Source organism: Lepidochelys kempii, chromosome 2 (genome assembly GCF_965140285.1).
Source record: "Lepidochelys kempii isolate rLepKem1 chromosome 2, rLepKem1.hap1, whole genome shotgun sequence".
In the NCBI taxonomy this organism is placed as follows: domain Eukaryota; kingdom Metazoa; phylum Chordata; order Testudines; family Cheloniidae; genus Lepidochelys; species Lepidochelys kempii.
The window spans coordinates 235,585,182-235,604,615 of record NC_136381.1 but is presented as its reverse complement, the minus strand read 5'-3'; the positions used below and the strand labels follow the sequence as shown (position 1 = coordinate 235,604,615).

The window sequence follows — 19,434 nt, the reverse complement described above, 5'->3', positions numbered from 1 at the left end:
CCCTGTTCCTTTGGTGGAGGTGGTGGGCAGGTACACTGGTGAGCATGAAGGGAGCGGTCCTGCTGCAAAATTTTGGAGTAGGTTAATATTCCAGGGCAGTAGATGGGCGGAAGTCCTTTCCCCAGCTCCAAGGGAAATGGGGGGCAACTGGGGAATGGGGCATGGTGGTAAATTAAAATAAATGTCAAGTTTACCCAAAAAAAAACCCAAAAACCAAACCCACCTCATGAGGAGAGATTCCAAAGTTGGCAGGGCAGGTAGGAGATCTGTACCCTATAGAAAGCACCTGCTGAGCCATCTCTGCTTCAGCACTGGCAGTTGAGATACTGTTTGCTCAGGAATTCCTTTTGCCAGGAAGTGAGTCCCAGAAAGGGTGGCCTGTTGCTTAATAGAAAAAGCCCCACTTTATGCGGTACAGCCACTGCACTCCAGGTCCTTGGAGCCCTTGATCAGAGAAACATGCATAACCGTGTTCTTTTTTTGAACCAAAAAAAGGTAGTTCCAGTTTGCCTCATGTGTAGTCCATGATTTTTTTTTTTTTTGGTGGCATGAGCATTTTGTGTTTGGAAACGCTCATCAGTTCCCCAAGAGATGCTGTGTCCATTTTATATGTATTTGTGAATGATAAATTTTGCTTAAAAGACAAGTGGGTCTTGTATATACAGCCTTCATTTTCAGTGCTCAGCACATGGAGAGCAGTTAAAAGGACACATTGGCTGAGTGTCTCCTATCACTTACACTAGTGTAACCCTACAGACAACTAGGTGGAGAGGTGATTAAGTAAGTAGCCTTTAGCAATAGAATTCATTTTTCCTCTGCACCACACAGTGATAGGGGCTGGGTACAGGATACACACATGGTTACTAGAGGGCTGCTGGGGCTAGTACTGCTGTGTCTGGCTCAAACTGAGCAAGGAGGGGGTGTTGTAGGGGGTGGGGGTAATGCAGGGACACAGAAAGCATGGAGATTAGCTGCAGTGGCACCTAGTGGGTAGGGAATGCATGGTCATGGCTGTAGCCCTGCAGGAGAGATGAGGCACCAGGGGCAATGGATGACTGAATGTGACCCATGGTAGTCCAGCATAGAAGTACATTTGTCAGTGCATTAAGGTGTATGCAGTCATAGATGTTACATAGTAGTAAAGGTAAGGTTAGGATGGTCTCAGTTTTAGGTTTAGTATTTTATACATGAATATATAGTCTGAGGGAAAACAGCCATGTCTAAAAACCACAATTAACTAACTAGCTACTTTCTTAGGTTTGCACAATTAATCATTTTCAAAATATGAGGTGTGCGGGGGGTTGACATGTTTTGTAAAAGATAACGTGTCCCATCTTGGAGAAGATTTGAGTACATCTGGTGTTCTGTTCATGTATTCATGCTAGCAACAAATCGTCAAGCCTCTGCGTAGGTGTGGGCTCTTGCTTAGCTTATACCAAGTTTCTCTTATAAGCAAATGAAGTGTCAATGCTGGAAACATGGATTCATTGGTGTGTGTTATTAGGTGACAGTGAAAATACCATCAATCCCTTTTCATAAGTGTCTTTACCAAAAGCCTGACCAGTATGTTAATGAAGATCATGTAACTTATTTGTATGTGGAGATCTTTTAAACATTGACCTAACTCCCACCCAGACAAGCTCTCTTCCTGCTCTGACTGACAGCCAGAAACAAATGTGACATTCTGTAAATTAGTTTAAGACCAGAAAATTAGGCCATAATTTTGGGAATAGAAATGCTTTGACAGCAAGAGCACTGTTTGGAAGTGACAGCGTAAAATGTTATAGCAGCAGTCTTAATAAAAGGGTGGATAATGACTTTGTGCTGTCTTGAGCAGTTTCTAAGGCTGCATACAAAGAATAAATCCACTTCATGTTAGAGAGTGCCTCAAGAAAACAAGGGAAGGGAAGCATCAATTGATTAACACTATTGTCTTAGAGGAGACAAATTAGCAAAAAAAGGCAGGGGACAGTACCCAAGTTGCTTATGTCCTTGCCTGCAGCGTAACCTTACACAAGGCAGCTCTGATTAACCATCATATTGACAAGCCTTGCTGCTGTCTCAATTCTAATCCAGAGCAGCTCTACTTGAGCCAGAGTTGGTTCAGGTATTTACATCGATACTGATGTGATTGCTGAAGTCTAAGGCTTCCACTGACAATATTACTGCTGCAAGGGACTCCATGAACCTATCTTTCTGTAAGGGATCAGGGCCTTCACCCTCGAGTAACAGCAACTTTGTGTGTGTGTGTGTGCGGGGTTGAAAAAAAATAATACACATAAACCAAATAGAAAGAGACAGGTGGTTTCCTCTTCCACTGTTTGGCCAGGTAACTCTTCAATGGCATTAGAAGGTAAAAGTCCAAATCTCAAAGAATTACAATTTTGCTCATTATGTCAGACTTTACATTAAAAGTGAAGATTTTGAACAACCATTTGAGTTGGAACCATTGTAAAAGTTATTAGTGACAAAATACAAAACCATAGCATGCAGCCCTTTATTTTTGTAAAGTTCTTTGCTTAGCATAATTCTGTATATTACATTATGGTGTTAAACAAAGAAATTTATTTACAAAAACACTCGTTATGCAAACATTTTGCTCTTTTACATTTGCTCAATATTCACCTCTCCCCATATATATATTTTTAAAGCATGCATAAAAATTAATTTTGGTGAAGTAAAACTACTCTATGTGCCCAGCCACATACAGTATTTGTTTATATATATATATATTTATAGCTATGTACAAAAGGTTGCCAGTATACATAACAGTACAGAAGTGTACATCTTAAAATCCACACTGCAATACAAGTTACCAGGTCTCAATAAAACAAAAGAAAAATGGTGGATTTAGCTAAGAATAAAAGTAATCAGCAAATACTTATATGTAAAAACAAAATTTATTTTTGTTGGATTGGCAAATTATTAAATATAATTTGAATGGCAGTGCAATATGTTAAGTTACCTCATACACACAAATACCAGTCTTATTCTGTTTCTTGTGTAGAGGTTTACTGTCCAGCATAACACATTATAATGTTACATTATAATAGTATCAAAATGTTTTGGCAAAAAGATCTTGAAAGGAACCATGATGTTTTGTTGACAAAAATAGAAATCTGTAACAAAGCTAAATAACAGTAAAAGAAAAGAAAAAATATTTTCATTTCAGTTTTACATTTGTGTATAATCACAGTTCAGTATATCTCTGTTCATTTGTAGTCCCCATAATGAAAATAGCTTTATACAAAAGAACTTACTAAAATTTCTGGAACCATATATTGGTTTTTCCATGCTCTTAACGTTTCTGTGCACACACACCCACACACGTTCACTCTCACACACCTTCTGCACTTTTTGTAACAGGTGCTAGATACAGAAAGAAAATGCTCTATCGTCATTAACAGCAACAAAGTTTTACAAAACAGGTTCACTCTAGTCTATTGTATTAATCCAGTACTTAGCACATGTTTAGTATTAAGTCTCAAATAATAAAACAAAATGATACATTCCCTTGCTAAAATATTGGTTGCAGATTCATTAATAATAAACAGAAGCCGTGGTGATGTTGCGCACACTAGTGTTTAGCCTTTAAGCGGTCTCCTTGGCTGAGGAGGTGAGTTTGCTGGCGTTTCCATTCTGTGACTTGTAGCTGGTGAAGCTAGGTGTATGGATTGTCCTGATGCTCTTCAGGCCTTGGTTCAGTGAAGTGGGAGAGGTAGACGAAGGGGGGGAAGAGGAGGAGGAAGGGGGGGATGGCCGGCCATTTTGAGTCTGTAGTGAGAATGAAAGATGGTGACCTTTACCTGTGTAAGCGGGGTTCTGAAACTTTAAGGAGCCATTAGAGACAGAAGGAATTAGGGAGGTAGAGTGGGCAGTGCGACCTGTTTGAGGACTCAGAAGGTTAAAGGAAGGAATGGATGTTTTAGTAGGTGGATTAAGAGGGTTAGAACTGTCACCACTAGAAGCAGGCACAGAGCTGTTTTTCCCAGAGGTGGGAGAAAAAGCTGGGATCTTAGAAGCAGGTAGGGTAGGGGAAGTAGCTTTATAGTCCCCACCAGCTTTCTTAGCACTTCCATTAGCCTGTAAATAAAGATGGCAGGAGACAGTTTGTCAGAGAGCCAGTAACATAAGTAAACAGGGCCTGGGAAAACAGCCCTGCAGAAAATAAGAATGAACTGTTCAAGGCCTGAGCTAAGTCTTGCAGCTGTGGACTGGACCTGGTACAATCCCCAAAGTGCACAACAAAGAATGCATAGAGTGCAAAGAGAGAGAACAAAGCTTGTGCGAGAAGTCACATCAACCTACGGACTATTCACTACCTTGGTCATGCTTTGAGATTGTTAACGTGAGGATGAATGGAGCCTTAATGTGGATCTAATGCAACCCATTAAACCAGAGGTTCTCAAAAACTGTGGGTCGGGACCCCAAAGTGGGTCGCAACCCCATTTTATGGGGTGGCCAGGGCTGGCGTTAGACTTGGTGGGGCCCGGAGCTGAAGCCTGAGACCCACTGCCTGGGGACGAAGCCAAAGCCCAAGGGCTTCAGAGCTCGGGTTACATGCCCCCTACCCAGGACTGAAGCCCTTGGACTTCAGCTTTGCCCCCTTCTCCCTCCTCTCCCCCTCCCTTCCCCCCCCCCCCCCCCCGCCTGGGGCAGTGGGGCTTTGGGGCCCCCAACCCAGGGCTGCAAGCTCAGGCTTCAGTCCCCCTCCTGGGGCCATGTAGTAATTTTTGTTGTCAGAAGGGGGTTGCGGTGCAATGAAGTTAGAGAACCGCTGCATTAAAACACAGATTAGTATCTGTCACTTCCTTTAAAACTCTTTTGAACAGAGGATTTCCTAGGCTGTCCTGATGAATCACATTTACCAAAGGGAAGTAAACAGGTATGGCATCTTAAGCTGAACACTGGAGTAAAAAGCAGATGTTTCATTGCAGGCATGCAAAGTATGGTGAAAGTGTAATAAGGATCATAAAGAGATTTTCATTCCCCCAAGATCCAGGATGCCTAGTTAGATCTCATTTGAAAGAACAAATCCATTATTTGGTATAATCTATACCAGTGACTTGATTTACATTTTTTTAAGCAGCTTTAAATGTCCATCCAAAGATTTGGTTTAGGGTAAAACTACCTGTCTGTATTGGCGTGGATCCTGTAGCTTGTGCTGTCTGCCTGCTTTATCCAGGCTTCCTTGTTGTCTACTTTTTGTAGCCATGGGTATTGGCATCCTGCTGGTCTGTGAAGTGGTGCTTGAGCCCTGTTAAAAGGATTGTAGGGGCACGGGGGAGACAAGGAAATCACAGTGGTAAATAGGAGTGCATTTAAAGAGGGGAATCACACACCATGCACAAAGAAGCTTTGTGTGAGAAGCCAAAATATTACATGCAGGGGGAACATCAGAGATTCACGTCATGAACCACACCACTCTTGTTAAGTTCAAGAATCAAATGGAGGCATCTGCTCAACTACTGATCAAACTGGATTTAATGTCAGTGTCATTTCTCATTTCACACAGCGGATTATTGACCCAGCTTCCCTGCATTGCCCGTCACCAAACAGCAGCAGAGGTAAAACAATCTATTAGCTGTTAGACACCTAGTGGGGAGACCAAACAAGCCACCTGAAAGGAAGCAAACAAATCATAAGACACCTCTTGCTTAATGGTGATTATTGCAGATTTTAGAAAGCAGCTGGAGCTTGATTTCTCCTACTAAGGTACCTTACGTGAAGCAGATAGGCTTGATGAAGGGGATTCTGCACCACCATGGCTCTCATCCAATACTACAGGTTCTCTGGGTGCAGCCTCTTGTGTTATATGGGAAGAATAGGAGGCACTGCTTCTTACAGAGGCACATGCAGGTTCAGGGACAGATCTTGGACTCATCTCACTGATGGTATTCTCCAGCTGTTTAATGGTCTGCTCAAGGCTGTCCAGAGTCCTGTACGTATTCTTTCGAATTTCATCAGTCCTAGAACTCTGTGCTGACATCTCAGGAATGGGATCTTCCTTCCCAGAACCATCTTTGGTAACATCCTCAAGCTGAGACCCTGTGATTTCAAATCTTTTGGCCTCCTTGTGTTGCTTTAGAGTCCCATCTTCCTCCTCCTCCTCTTCATAAACCACCACCTGCAAGGTCTTCTTTCCAGTTTTGGTCCCTGTACGTATTGCTTGAGTCAGAGCAGCCAGCTGCTTTTTAGGGAACTTAAATTTAAATTTTTTCTTAGCATCCTGCCTGCTTCCAAACTGATCAGGAGAGTCCAGCTTCACTTCTGAATTTAAACCATAAATTTGACTAAATTTGTTAAAACCGGTCTTTGCAATTTCTTGTTCCTCAGGAGTTTTTGTTTCTATAGAGTCACAATGAGACTGAAGTTTAAATTCATATTGTTGCTCAAGCCCATGATTTGCTAAATAATCTGCAGTAGCCCTTCCATTATTAATTGTCTGCAGTGCTTCATTCTGTATCACAGGGGTTTCAGATATTTCATTTTCTTCCTCCTCTTCCTCTATCTTCTCCTCTGTCATCATTTTCTCTAACTCCTCCTCACATTCCTCAAATATGGTTGAAAGTCTTTTATAAGCCGACCTAATATCCATTGGTTCTTCAAAGATTATGATGACTGGTTTTTTGTCCAGACAAACTACTGGTGGTTCATTCTCTGTACTCTCTAACACACCTTGTTGGGATGTCTTGTCCTTTTTGGCATCTATATTAACTGTTTGTACATCTCCCCCCTTCCTGCTTACTATATCGTGAACTTCTCCAGTCGACAGAACCTGGACAGTTGTCTTGGTAATCATAAAAGCAATGTTGTCTGTTGGTGGGTTTTCTTCACTAGGAGAGCTAGCTGGAGACTCTGTCTCCTCCATATAGTTTACATTGATATTTCTAGATACTTTAGGCCTTAGCACAACCTGACTGTAGTTAATGACAGGCATTTCTTTCTCCTCTGGTGATCTGAAAGCTTCCTGAGTTTGCAACTCTGTTTGCCTGACAAGAGGTGAAACGTTGCTGATTGGGACACATTTGCCTGTACACTCTAGTGGTTTGTTCTGAGGCATGTCATAATCAGTGTGTCGCAATATTCCATACGTCAGCTTTTGTTTTCCAGTTTCAATAGTTGGATAATGCACTCCTAAGACATCTTGACCCCCTTTTCTTCCGTCATTTTCTGGCAAGCTTACCCTAGAGAAGTTTGTGCTGATATTATGGGGGTTCTTGTTGGAATAGTCTTTATTCCCTACAAACAAATCTTTACTGAACACAGAATTTTCATTCATTGAAAAGCTACTTTTATTTTCAGATATGCTGGAAGCATCAGAACTCATCTGGTCTTCAGTTTTCCCTTCCCTCTTCTCCTTAGGGTGGTCACTATCTTTTGGAGATCCTGTTGTATCCCCATATACCTAAGGGGGAAAGTTGGATTATTTAGTTAATCAGAGTTGTTATTTGTAAAGATTTTTTTCTCCAATTAATCACCATATCCTCAGATGAAGTGAAGACCTTGTGAACTCACTGCTCTGTACATTGCTGCACAGCCGTGTCTATAATAGTCTTCTGATTTCTGTACCTCTTCATAGGAAAATTCCAAATTCTGGTAGGACAGGGTGCAATATATTACTGACCAAAACTATGCATGTGCTCAACATGAACTCTAACCAGACTGTCCCTTTTTATAAGGTCTCCAGAATGTGCTGTGCAAAAGCATAAGTTCTCTATCTCCAACATTGTTTTACCTTGACCTGTTTAGACACCAGATTCCAAAAATTCCTTAGTTTGCATAAGACTGAAGCTTGAACTAGATAGAGTATTTGACTAAGATCTGTCAGGAACAAATCAAACCATAAGTGAGGGAGGCTGACTGCCAAACCAAAGGGACTGATTTGTAACTGCAAATATTGACAGTCCCTACAGCCTGTAGGCTCACTGGGACTGTTTCAGTTTCACCTCCCTTCCAGGGGTTGGCACCACCACCTTGTGCGATGGACACTTGAAAAAATTACTGTACTTAGTGACCAACATTGAGGTGTTGTGTCATTCAGTCACTCAATTTTTTTAAACATTACACGTTGCTGATCCCTGCTCCCTTCTCAGTGTCACTATGATACAGTTTGGCTCACCTTGAAAGTAAGCTTTGAAATGTAAACAGCTGTTTTCTAACTGCCTCTAATATTCCTCCTGGCTAAGAGATGATGATGTGTGTTAATGTAACTGTTGTCTGGGCATATCAAAGTCATTCTACAGGTGACTACTGCAGATAAAAATGGTGCTTAAGGCTAAATAAGTGAAATAGTTAGCACCAGGAAAACCCCAGAAAATAAAATTAAACCTATTTGTCTAAAGAAACCAGTCTTATAGGCACATGGTGATTTCATCCAGTACTACTTTGCCTTCCTTAAATGTTAATTGCTACCAGCAATGCAGGTCTTAAAATGATTCTTTTAACTGGCCAGTTTATATAGGCACATTCCCAGGGAGGCTCCCAAGTGAGGAACCTTGCAGACAATACTTCAGAGCAGTAAGCAGCAGGGCAAGGAAGCTTTTTTTTTTTAAAGAGCAGATATTTCTATTCCAGCAGAGTGACAAATCCCTGTGAGAAGGCTCGCCCTTCATCATTGATTTGTTGTTACTTATGGTTTTTGCTGTGGACACTGGGGGTGAAGAGGCAACTTGATTATATCTGATGTAAAATAACCATTCTACAATCAGATTTCTAGTAAAAGTATTGACAGGACAAAAGTGTGAATAAAAAACATGGTTCAAATACATTTATACTAGCAACAACTGCTGGATCCAAGCTGCGAACTATCAGTCATGAAATTCAGTCTCCAACACAGAGAATGCATTAGAATAAAGGTACAATAACTTAAGTTAAATCATTTAATGGACTTCAAGTGCACACTGTCTCTTGGTGCATGCTTCTCAGTATTATATATAAAGCTCAGAAAGAAGAAAGTCAGCTAGCAGGGGGCTAGGTTCATAGTTCAAAGTCTTTACTCAGCATGCTCACAGTTTGTTAGCACTAACAGAGATTATGCATTGAGGACACTGAAACTACTGAATGGTTTGAAGAGGGAGGAATTATCATGCAAAACCACCAAAGCCAGAGAGGAATTAAAGTTCAGTGTGATGCTCCAGCCACATTTCACATAATGGTTTGTGTGTCAGAAATAACATGTCAGCTCTTAATGAACACGTAAGGGCCCAGACCTGCAAGTTGCTGAGGGCCTTCAGCTCCCATTACAATAAAGGGCTCTCAGAACTGGGGCCCAATATATTTAATGGCACTTTTTGTAAGAGTGGGGAGGTTACAGCTGGGGCTCTGGCTGCATTTCACATCAAGTGATTACATTCTGCCTACCTCCATTCCCCTGGATTTTCAGTTTTTCCATTCTACACTGCCTGTTCCAAACTTTGGTATAGTGTCTGTAGGCATTATTAAATAGCTATGCACTTCACCCCAGAAATAGTTGCACTCCTCTGGGAAATGAAGTGATACTTGTATAGTTTGTATACCAGTTGGGTTGAAAGGTGCCAGTGAATGTCATGCAAGATGTAAGCTCAATTAAAGTTAATTGCTGGGAGTTTGCAGTTGTCACAACCATTATTACACTGAACAGTATTTTTGAGTCAGTTCTTTGGAAAAAAATGTTTGCACTATACTTGAGAAAATGTGCAATAGCTGAGTGCTGACTGACAGTACAATCATCTGGCCTTTTCAACACTGAATTTACACCGTCAAAGAAATCTGACAAAATTTCTCCCAAAGTCCTGTCACACTTAATCTCAGGATTTATCCGTGCAATGGAGAAAGCCAAAGGCCAGGTTGAAAAGCTCCCCTTGAGCTTCAATGTTGTTTCTAGATATTGCAAAGCTCACCTCACTTGTCATGTGATGTAAAATTTGTATTACACTGCCTGCTGCTGCAGGTTCATGAGCTGGGACCAAAGAGAGAAACAGTGCTGTGGGCAAAACTGGGCCTTCATAGCCGGTTTTCAGAGGTGCTCACCTCTAGCTTCCACTGATTTAAATGGCACCTTTGAAACCCAGGTGACTGGCACCCTGACTTAGTGAAAATGCTCTAAGCTGCCAGCTGGGATGTGGGTTTTAATCCTTAGGCCTCGCCACTCCACTGGGCAGTGGTGGTGTATTATAAAATGAGTCTGTCAAGCTCTCCTCAACCAGAATTCTTATGTAAATGTTGAAGATGAGCTGACCCCCAACTTGGGCACATGCACAAATATAACTCCTGTCTGCCAGCGTTGGGGGTAAAAGCAAATAAGCCCCTGAGACTGTGTTAGAGGGGAAAGGACACACATGACACAAAATTAGTCTTGAAGCAAGGAAAGAAGGTTATGCAAAGAGTGGGTGGCATGTTTGTAAGTGCCACTTGTTACCTTCTTGTCCTTGTGGTGTATTAGAGCTCCAGGCCTTGTGTCTTTAATGTGTGTGTCATTTCTGGACTGTTCAGCATGACTGTTTGAATTTACATCCATAAAAGAGCACTTCTGAAAAGCCTAAGGAATTAAAATACTGCAAGTTAGCAGGACACCCAGTTGGCTTTTTACAGACACTCCCAAAGGAGTTCTGCTTCAAAGAGGATATTTGTAAAGCATAAGATTTAGATCAGCAAAACAAAAACCGAGGTTTAATTTATTCCTGCTACTGCCCTGAACGTCTGAGTGAAATGTTATTTTCAGATTAGGTAGCATCTCCTAGCTATCAAGCTCAAACTGCATAACAAATAATGAATTTGTTAAACAGTCTCCTGATTCCCTTTTTACAGATGGGGACTCTGTGGCACACGGCGGTGAAAGGAGTAGCCCGAGGTTAAACAGGAAGACCATGGTAGATCTGGGAACAAAAATCACAGCTCCCAAACCCATGTCATAACCACAAGACTGTCCTTAATGAAACGACTTCATTTCTCAGCACCCCTGTCTTTAACTTGAATGCTTAAGCCTAAACCTGTAGCGTCTGACACAAAACTAAGCTTTCAACTAAAAAGGCCCCATGCAAAGAAAGATGCTTAAGGACATGGCTGCACTGCATCAGAGAACAGACCTTCCGCCCTGGGTCCACAGACCCATGCTCTCAGGGCTCGTGCTAGATCTGTAGGCCTTGTGGCTCAGGCGCTGAAGCCGGGAGGGGAGGGAAAGGGGAGTGGCCTTGAGAGCCCAAGTTCCAGCCTGAGCCACACTGTCTGTACAGCTATTTTTCGAGCACTAGGCAGGGCTGGATTAACTTTTTGTGTGCCTTGCTCCAAACATATTTGTGGGCTCCCCTGGGGAATGATTGTAAAAAGGGCCGGGGGCAAAAGCACAGTGGGCTGTGGCTCCCCAAACAGACAGGTGTGGCCCGTCCCTTCCCCATCTGCCCTTCCCCCCCGCCCCCGCTTCTCGCCCCCCCGGGACTCCTGCCCCATCCAACTCCCCCGACACATGCCCCATTCAATCGCCCCTTCTCCCTTACCGCCCCCGGAACCCTTGCCCTTGACTGCCCCCCGCCGCCCCATCCAACCCCCCCCTCCTTCCTGACTGCCCTCCACGGGACTCCTGCCCCCATTCAACCCCCCTGTTCCCCACCCTCTGACCGCCCTGACCCCTATCCACACCCCCTGACCACCACCCCAAACTCCCCTGCTTCCTGCCCCCTTACTGCGCTGCCTGGAGCACCGGTGGCTGGTGGCACTACAGCCGTGCCGCCCAGAGCACCAGGACAGGCAGCCGTGCCGCCGGCTGGAGCCAGCCATGCCACCGCGCAGCACAGAGCCCCGAGTCAGGCCGGGCTCTGCAGCCGTGCTGCCCGGCAAGAGCTCGCCGTCCCGCCGCCCAGAGCATTGTGCCAGCAGCGCAGTGAGCTGAGGCTGAGGGGGACAGCAGGGGAGGGGCCCAGGGCTAGCCTCCCGGGCCAGGAGCTCAGGGGGCAGGCAGGAGGGTCCTGCGGGCCGGCTGTGTTGCCCACGTCTCTAGGTGGTGGGATATGGGTGTGTGATTGTCGCAGAGCCTTAGGCAGGTGTGTACAGAGAATGACCAACACCCTGTCTCCTGGCAACTGATGGCCTGGGCCCCTCCCCTGCAAGGTGCCAGCTGAAGGTGTTGGAGAACAAAGAGATCAGGCAGCCTCCTGGCCCAGGAAAGAGGAGGGGCTGGAGGGGGTTGCAATTTGGAGCTGGCTGGGGAAACAGAGGGAGGTCCAGCACTGGTGTCTGAGCTCCCTACCCCACAAGACGGACCTGACTGAGGGGTCCTGTTTTCCATATCTACAAGCTCTGCTTTGACTGTGTTCCTGTCGCCTAATAAACCTTCTGTTTGGTTGAGAGTCATGGTGAATCGCAGGAAGTGGGGGGTGCAGGACCCTGACTCCCCCGCACTCCGTGACATCCAGCAGCAGCAGGGCAGGTTCTCTTCCAGCCCTCTGGGGTGGGTGTTGGGAATGGGAGGAGCGGAGGCTAATGTGATTAACCAGACTGTTAGTTTCCAGTCAGCATGGCTAACCAGACACCAGGTCCCATTTTCTACTGGAGTTTCCAGTCTAAAACTGGATACCTGGCAACAGGGGTGCCAGAAAAGCTGGGGGGGGGCAGGGGCAAGCAACCATTTTTAAAAGTGAGAGGGCTAAGCCTTAAGCGGTGGGAAGCAAGGGGTGAGTGGGCTCAGGAGTGGAGAGGAGCTAATGGTCAGGGCCATGTCTGTTGTACTTCCCAGGTAGGTTGGAGACTGTGGGGATCAGCTGACACAGTATCCCCAGCCCAGGTGACAGCCACTGGTGGATTTAGAGTTAGTGGGGCCCCCCGGCCCTGTGCTCAGCTTCATTGGTGCGAGGGGTCCAGGTGGGAATGGGGGTGGGGTGCAGGAGCTCCCGTTTGGTGTCAGGATGTGGGGCGGTTTCAGGAGTCAGGGCATGGGGTGTGGGGGGTGGTGCAGGAGTCAGGGCAGGGGTCTGGGGGTGTGTGGGGGGTGCAGGAGTATGGGGAGGTGTGAGGGGGGTGCAGGGGGTTGGGGGTGTGTGTGTGGGGGGGTGCAGGAGTCAGGGCAGGGGGCTTGGGCGTGCTCACAGGTATGCCCCGATTCCAGCCCCTTCCCCAAGGCCCCTTCTCTGAGGCTTTGCTCTTCCACCTCTCTCTGGCCAGCAAACAGTTGATCCTTGGCCCAGAGGGTGGAGGGGAATGTAGCACGCTGGGAAAGAGGCCGGGGAGGAGCTTGGCTGCTGACAGAGCCTGTCCTGCTGCAGCAGGAACCGGCAGCACCAAGCTTCTGCCCCCATGGGGCAACTCCTTGTTGCTATTCTCTCTCTCTGTTTCCTCAGATCCCCGGGTTTCTTTCCCTCCTGAACTACCATCATCTTTCTAGTCTGCTGTGGTCCAGAGTATAAAATTCCACATACACACCCCAGAGCTTTCATTTTCCACTCATTCCTTCAGGACCCAATACATGGCCTAGCTAACAGCATTTCCACTGCCACAAAACTCTAAAACCTGCACCCTGTCACTCTCCTTAGTGCCCCCAAATTTGCTTCTCTCCCCCTCACTGTCCCTGGTCATCTGCCTCCAGCACTCCAGGGCCTGGCCTACCCTAGGCTGTGGGTTCTTCAGGCTGGTATCAGCCACACTACAGCAACCATACTGCAAGGTGGTGAGGACTAAGGAGTTCAGGTTCTTCAGGGCCTATGGACCCTATATTTTCCTCCTGTAGCAATGCTCTGGTACAAGTCAAGTCCTAGGAGCATGGGTCTTCTATTAAGTCCTCCTCCTACTGCACCGCAGAGTGGGGGCTCTCAAGACCTCCACCTTACTGGGCATAGCTGGCTTCTCACTAATTCCTTGGGGGTCCAGCCCAGCTCTCACACTAGCTCCTAGTTCAAGGGGGGGGGCTAAAGGCCATGAGTGCCAGTAGCTGTACAACGTGCAGGTGCACAATGCCGACAGCAAGTCCTGGTGTAGCACACTAGGAGTTCTGCTGACGTGCACTTGCAGGCTGGGTTATCAGTAAGGTAAGTCAGGAGTGCTGTGGAGGAAAGGTGCATGCCAGGGAGAGAGTGGCAATGAGAATTAATTACACCATTGCAGGTAAGAAAGTGATATTGGTGTGGCAAGCTTCCAGTTCTGCTTTTCTCTGCTAGATTAAAGAGCTCTTTCTCCCCATGCAGGTACTTATACACTGTAATCACATTACCTTTCACTCATCTCCCTGATAAACTAAACAGATTGAGCTCTTTTAAGTTTCTTACTAAGACATTTACTCCAGCCTCAAGTAATTTTTTGGCTCTTTTCTGCACTCGCTCTCCAATTTTTCAACATTCTTTTATAAATATGAACACCAAAACTGACTGCATTAGTCCAGTACTAGCCTCACCAATGCCTTTTACAGAGGCGGAATCACCTCCCTACTCCTATTCAGCACTCCCCTCTTTATACAATCAAGGCTTGCATTAGCCCTTTTTGCCACAGCATCACCCTGGGAGCTCATGTTCTGTTTGCTTATCCACTTGGACCCCCAAATCCTTTTTTAGAGTCACGGCTATCCAAAATACAGTTGCCCATTCTGTAGGTATGGCCTTCAGGTCTTGTTCCTAGATGTAAAACATTGCATTTAGCTGTATTAAAACACATTTTGTTTGAACAGACATACCATCAAGTGATCCAGATCACACTGCATGATTGCCAGGGCCTCATCATTATTTGCCACTCAACCTTTATGTCATCCACAAATTTTATCGGCCTGATTTTATATTTACTTCCAGATTATTAATGAAAATGTATGAATCCCTAAAGAACCCAAGTAAAAACACCCTCAACTTGATGATGATATCCTTTTGACAACTATTTTCTGAGATCTGTCAGTTGGCTTGTTGTTAAGAGAGCTGTGTGGAGGACAACAATTCTGTTTCACTGCAACTTTCGAGTTCAAACTTTGTTTTCATTTTGTATTTATTAATCCATTTAACGTATGCTCTCTTGATACCATATAGTGCCAGTGTCTTAAATCTGAATGTCGTGCAGTAATAAACCAAATGCCTTTAAAAAAGTCTAACTGTATACAGTTTTATCAATCTAACGTGTAATCTCTTCAAAGAATGAAATCGGGTTTGACTAGACCTATTGTCTATAAAAACACATGGATTGTCATTAATTGTATTCCTATCCTTTAATTCTTTTAATTGAATCCCATAACAGCTTTTCCATTGTTTTGTCCAGGATCGTTATCACGCTAACAGGCTGGGTCATCCCATTTGCCCTTTCTGAGCATTGGTGCAACATTAGCATTTTTCCAGGCCTCTGAATTTCCCCAGGACTCCAAGATTTATTACAAATTAACATCAGTGGAATAGAGATCACCTCAGCCAACTCTCAGGACTCTTGGGTGCAAATTATCTGAACCTGATTTAAAAATGTTTACCCCTAGCAGATATTGTCTGACATCCTCTCCTTCAGTACCCTTACTCTGACTTTCCTTCACACCCTCCTTCCAACCCCCATATTACCCATGTCCCCATTAACCCTCCCATTCACAGCCTATCAGAGGAAGAGCAGTGTGGCAGCTGGGCTGCCTAAAGAGAGACATGACGAGGAGGAGAGGCAGCCAGAAGGACACACAGCAGGGGAAAAAATGATCTCTACCTGCAGCTGTAGCTATCTAAGATGCCAGTGGCTGATGCCTGAGAGGTATGGAGAGGCAGGTTATGTGAGGGTCACACAAGATGCCTATCAACTGGCAGGCCTGTCTCATGTATTAGAAGGATTTTACGGACATACTATACCCAGTGCTATAGTGTTTTTGAATACCTGATGTGCTCCATAGAGCCTGTGTATTGTTACATAACCCCAGTCTGTCCTAACTCTAATCCAAACCCCCATTGCTCAGCCTGTTTCTCCTACCATAGTATGGAGACAGTATCATATAGAGCAGTGGTCTCCAACCTTTTTATGCACAAGATCACTTTTTGAACTTAAGATCAACCCAGGATCTAACTCACCCCTTCCCCAAGGCCCCGCCCCACTCTCTCCATTCCCCCCTCCCTCCCTTTCCCCACCCTCACTCACTTTCACCAGGCTGGGGCAGTGGGCTGGGGTGTGGGAGGGGGTCCAGGCTCTGGGCTGGGGCCAAGGGGTTCAGAGTGTGGGAGGGGGCTCTGGGCTGAGCCTGAGGAGGGGGGTTGGGGTGCAGGAGTGATGGGTGTAAACTCTGGGAGGGAGTTTTGGGTGCAGGCATCATATGGTCACACTGCACCTAATCTCATAGAATCTACTGGACATTTCATGAGTTTTACTTTTTATTAGTGTCATTTGTGGTTTATAGATCCAAAATCCTTCAGGGATTGTCACAAATCAGTGTAACATTCTCAACTGTGAGGTGTGCATTGGCTGAGCTTGGGACAGGGGGATGCGGTGAGGGGTGCAAACTCTGGGAGGGAATTTGGAGCAGGAGGGGGCTCCGGGCTGGTGCAGGGGATTGGGGTGTGGGAGGAGGTTCGGGGTCTGGGAGGGAGCTCTGGGCTGGGGTGCAGGACGGGGTGTAAGGTGCAGGCTCTGTCCGGGAGGCGCTTACCACAGGTGGCTCCCAGAAGTGGCTGGCTGCTGGCACATCTCTTTGCGTGGCCCCTGGGAGAAAGGGGGGTGTGAGGCAGCTCTGTGCACTGCCCATGCCTGCAAGCACCACCCCCACAGCTCCCATTGGCCGGTTCCTGGCCAATGGGAACTGCAGGGACAGTGGTAGGGGTGGGGGCAGCATTCAGAGCCGCCTCACCTCCCCCTCCCTTCCCTTCCCCCAGGGGCCGCAGAGACATGCCAGCAGCCAGCCGCTTCCAGGAGCGGCATGGGACCATGGCAGGCAGGCAGCCTCTGAGCCCCACTGGACTTTTAGCGGCCCAGATATCACGACTGACTGGACGAGGCTCCAGGATCGACCAGCTGATCGTGATCGATGGGTTGGTGACCACTGATATAGAGTATACAGCTCGGAACCACTGGAAACTCACTGACTGCAGTTTTAATGTTTGGTTTTTTACTACAGTGTCATTGTCAGTGATCTAAAACAGTTCCACCTACTGCAAAACAAAAGACCATGGAGTGAGCATCTCTTCTCAGAAACTGCTGCCAGAATGATGCATCCCATGATGGAAAGCTAAATTTTGTGACCCTTCAAGACCTTAGACATATATAAAAATGAGTCTAGAAAGGGGACCAAGGTCTAATGTGTATGAGCCCAATCAACCCTGTAAGGGGCCTAGTATCCTCTGTTCCTATCAACTTCCACAAGAGCGGAGGGCACCAGGCACCATGCAGGCCTGGGCCATACATAACAAATTCAGGTCAATGCTGAACACATTGAATATGTACAGCACAACAAACCTATTTGTGTATCTGTCGTGGAGGATTTGTCCACCAGCAGAGCCAATACCCCTGAATAATGAGCCACAGAAACCCTGCTTTTCCAGGCCAGAACAGTGTGGTGGTGGTGTTATGTGAATATATATTTAAAAAGGGGAGTTGGGTGAGACCACCACATTTATTTTCCTTTGTGATCTTAGCTAAGAACAGAAGCAAGGTCTGTAGAAGAGAGTGAGATTGTATACGTATATCCATGTGCATCTCAATGTGCATACCTGCAATTCTGCCATTATTCTGTCTCCTTCCTCTTCCTCCTCGTCCTTTGTGGCAGATGCTGTGACAGGCAGTGGTGCCCGGGATGAGGCTGGATCTTCTTTAGGTACTTTGGACTGTGCTGTTTGCCCAGCATCTTCGCTGCCTTCCTGAAAGGGTGAAGAATCACAGAGAGCCAATATACATGTAACCCCTTGGGGTTTAGAGAGCATGGCTCCTTTAAATCTTTTTCCTAAGCAGGGGGAGGGGGAGAGTGAGAGAAACAGGGAAACTCCAAGTGGGGTGCTGGAGCTGGAGAGAGAGAGAGTGAAGTGAAGTGAAGCAAAGTGAAGCAGCAGAGACCCTGCCTGAAGCCTGGGAAGGACAGGGCAGCCGATCGGGGACACGCCAGGACAGGAGCCAGGAGCAGCACTGTGCCAGGGGGTATCACCCAAGAAGGACAGGCCAGAGCTGGACCCAGTATCACTGCTGCCCAGGGCTGCATGGGGCTGTGAGTACTGGGGCTTGTGACTCTGCATTGGGAATAAGGAGGGAGGCTGCTAGCTAGTTAAGTGGGGAGGTGGTTGCTCTGTGTGGCTTTGCAGAGAGCGGCAGAAGAGGACACCGGAGGGGTTTGTTGGGGAAAGCTTCCTGGCGCCAAAGACGACCAGGAGCACCCAAGACTCAGCACTGGACTGGAACTTTGCTCAGGCCTCCTGAACTCTGTGTGCAGACACATTGCTGGGTGTCTGCCCTTTCAGACTGTGCTACCACTGGGCCTGTGGGGCCTTGGTTTGGATGCAACCATGTTCTACTGCTCCCGCTACATTTCCCAAAAATATGGTGCTAGATCAATATAATCCTGATACTATTGATATAATGTGTATGAGACAGAGAGGCATCCCCATACTGCCTCCTTCCTTTTTTATCACTTCAAATGTAACAGGTGGGTAAAGTAAGCAACAAGAAACTCTTAAATGTTTCTATGGAAACTCTTGACTCTCTGAGCTGATCTTCCCCATCTGCGTAAAATGGGCTTTTTATTTTTAATCATCTTATGACACACTGGATGAAAGCCACTTGTGATTTGCATCTTACATTGTTACAGAGATAAGTGAAAGGATAAGACTCATGAAAACAGGACTGGACAAATCCTACTGGTTGCTTTTTCTGATTAATAGAATTTCCTGGTGACCTATTGGTCACCTCTCTGGGCCATGGCCCTGTCTCAACTTTTTCTATGGTTTAGACAAACAGCTGAAGACTGAGAATGTTTCATGTGCCAGCCATTAGTCACTAAGTCTGTTAGCTATTGCGTGAATCATCAAACCTTGACAATGGTGCTCTCTTTTCTGACTGCATAGATGACATCTCCTGATCTCGTTGTGGTGAGGCCAGATCCCGGCAGGTAGCTGCGACGTGGCGGTGGAGGGGGTGGCGACTTCACCAGCTTGTCAGCTTCCTGCTCTGCATCAGGAGCATCTTCTGCAAAGTAACATGGCATCACAGAATGATCATTGCTGACAGGGAATGGCTCAGTTTTTTGCACTCTCTACTTCACATTAGAGAAAGAATCTTGCTGCTATGAACTGTGTGACCATTAGCACATTCGGGAGTCTAGCTTTAAAAGGTGGTACTCCACAATGCTGAAAACACCTGCATTTGCACAGAGAAATCAGGTCACTCCACGTGGAACCTTGCAGTGATATTCTGCTCCCATTAAAGTCAACAGGGCCAGGATTTCACAGGAGGTGCACAGGTTAAGCTGCATGACGTACCTAGGTGCACTTCTAGCTGGCACATTTTGTAAGTACATGTCTGCTTACACAAGCACAAACTGTGTGTTCAGGG

The 19,434-nt window shown here is 46.0% G+C and overlaps 1 protein-coding gene across 19 annotated transcripts in view; it reads right to left on the bottom strand.

Annotated features, from left to right (window-relative positions):
* Positions 1-2,319: 2,319 nt before the first annotated feature.
* KIAA1217 (KIAA1217 ortholog) overlaps positions 2,320-19,434 on the bottom strand; it is a 547,501-nt gene continuing 530,386 nt past the window's right edge. For 5 of the 19 annotated variants that reach the window (XM_073334247.2, XM_073334252.2, XM_073334255.2 and 2 more), the window contains 6 exons: positions 18,914-19,068; positions 17,607-17,753; positions 10,400-10,519; positions 5,720-7,408; positions 5,132-5,257; positions 3,150-4,083 (listed from right to left, as the gene is read on the bottom strand). In XM_073334247.2, the coding sequence (XP_073190348.1) occupies positions 3,592-4,083; positions 5,132-5,257; positions 5,720-7,408; positions 10,400-10,519; positions 17,607-17,753; positions 18,914-19,068 (2,729 nt within the window). In that variant the 3' untranslated portion in view covers positions 3,150-3,591. The other 14 variants (XM_073334245.2, XM_073334246.2, XM_073334262.2 and 11 more) reach the window with 13 other exon arrangements.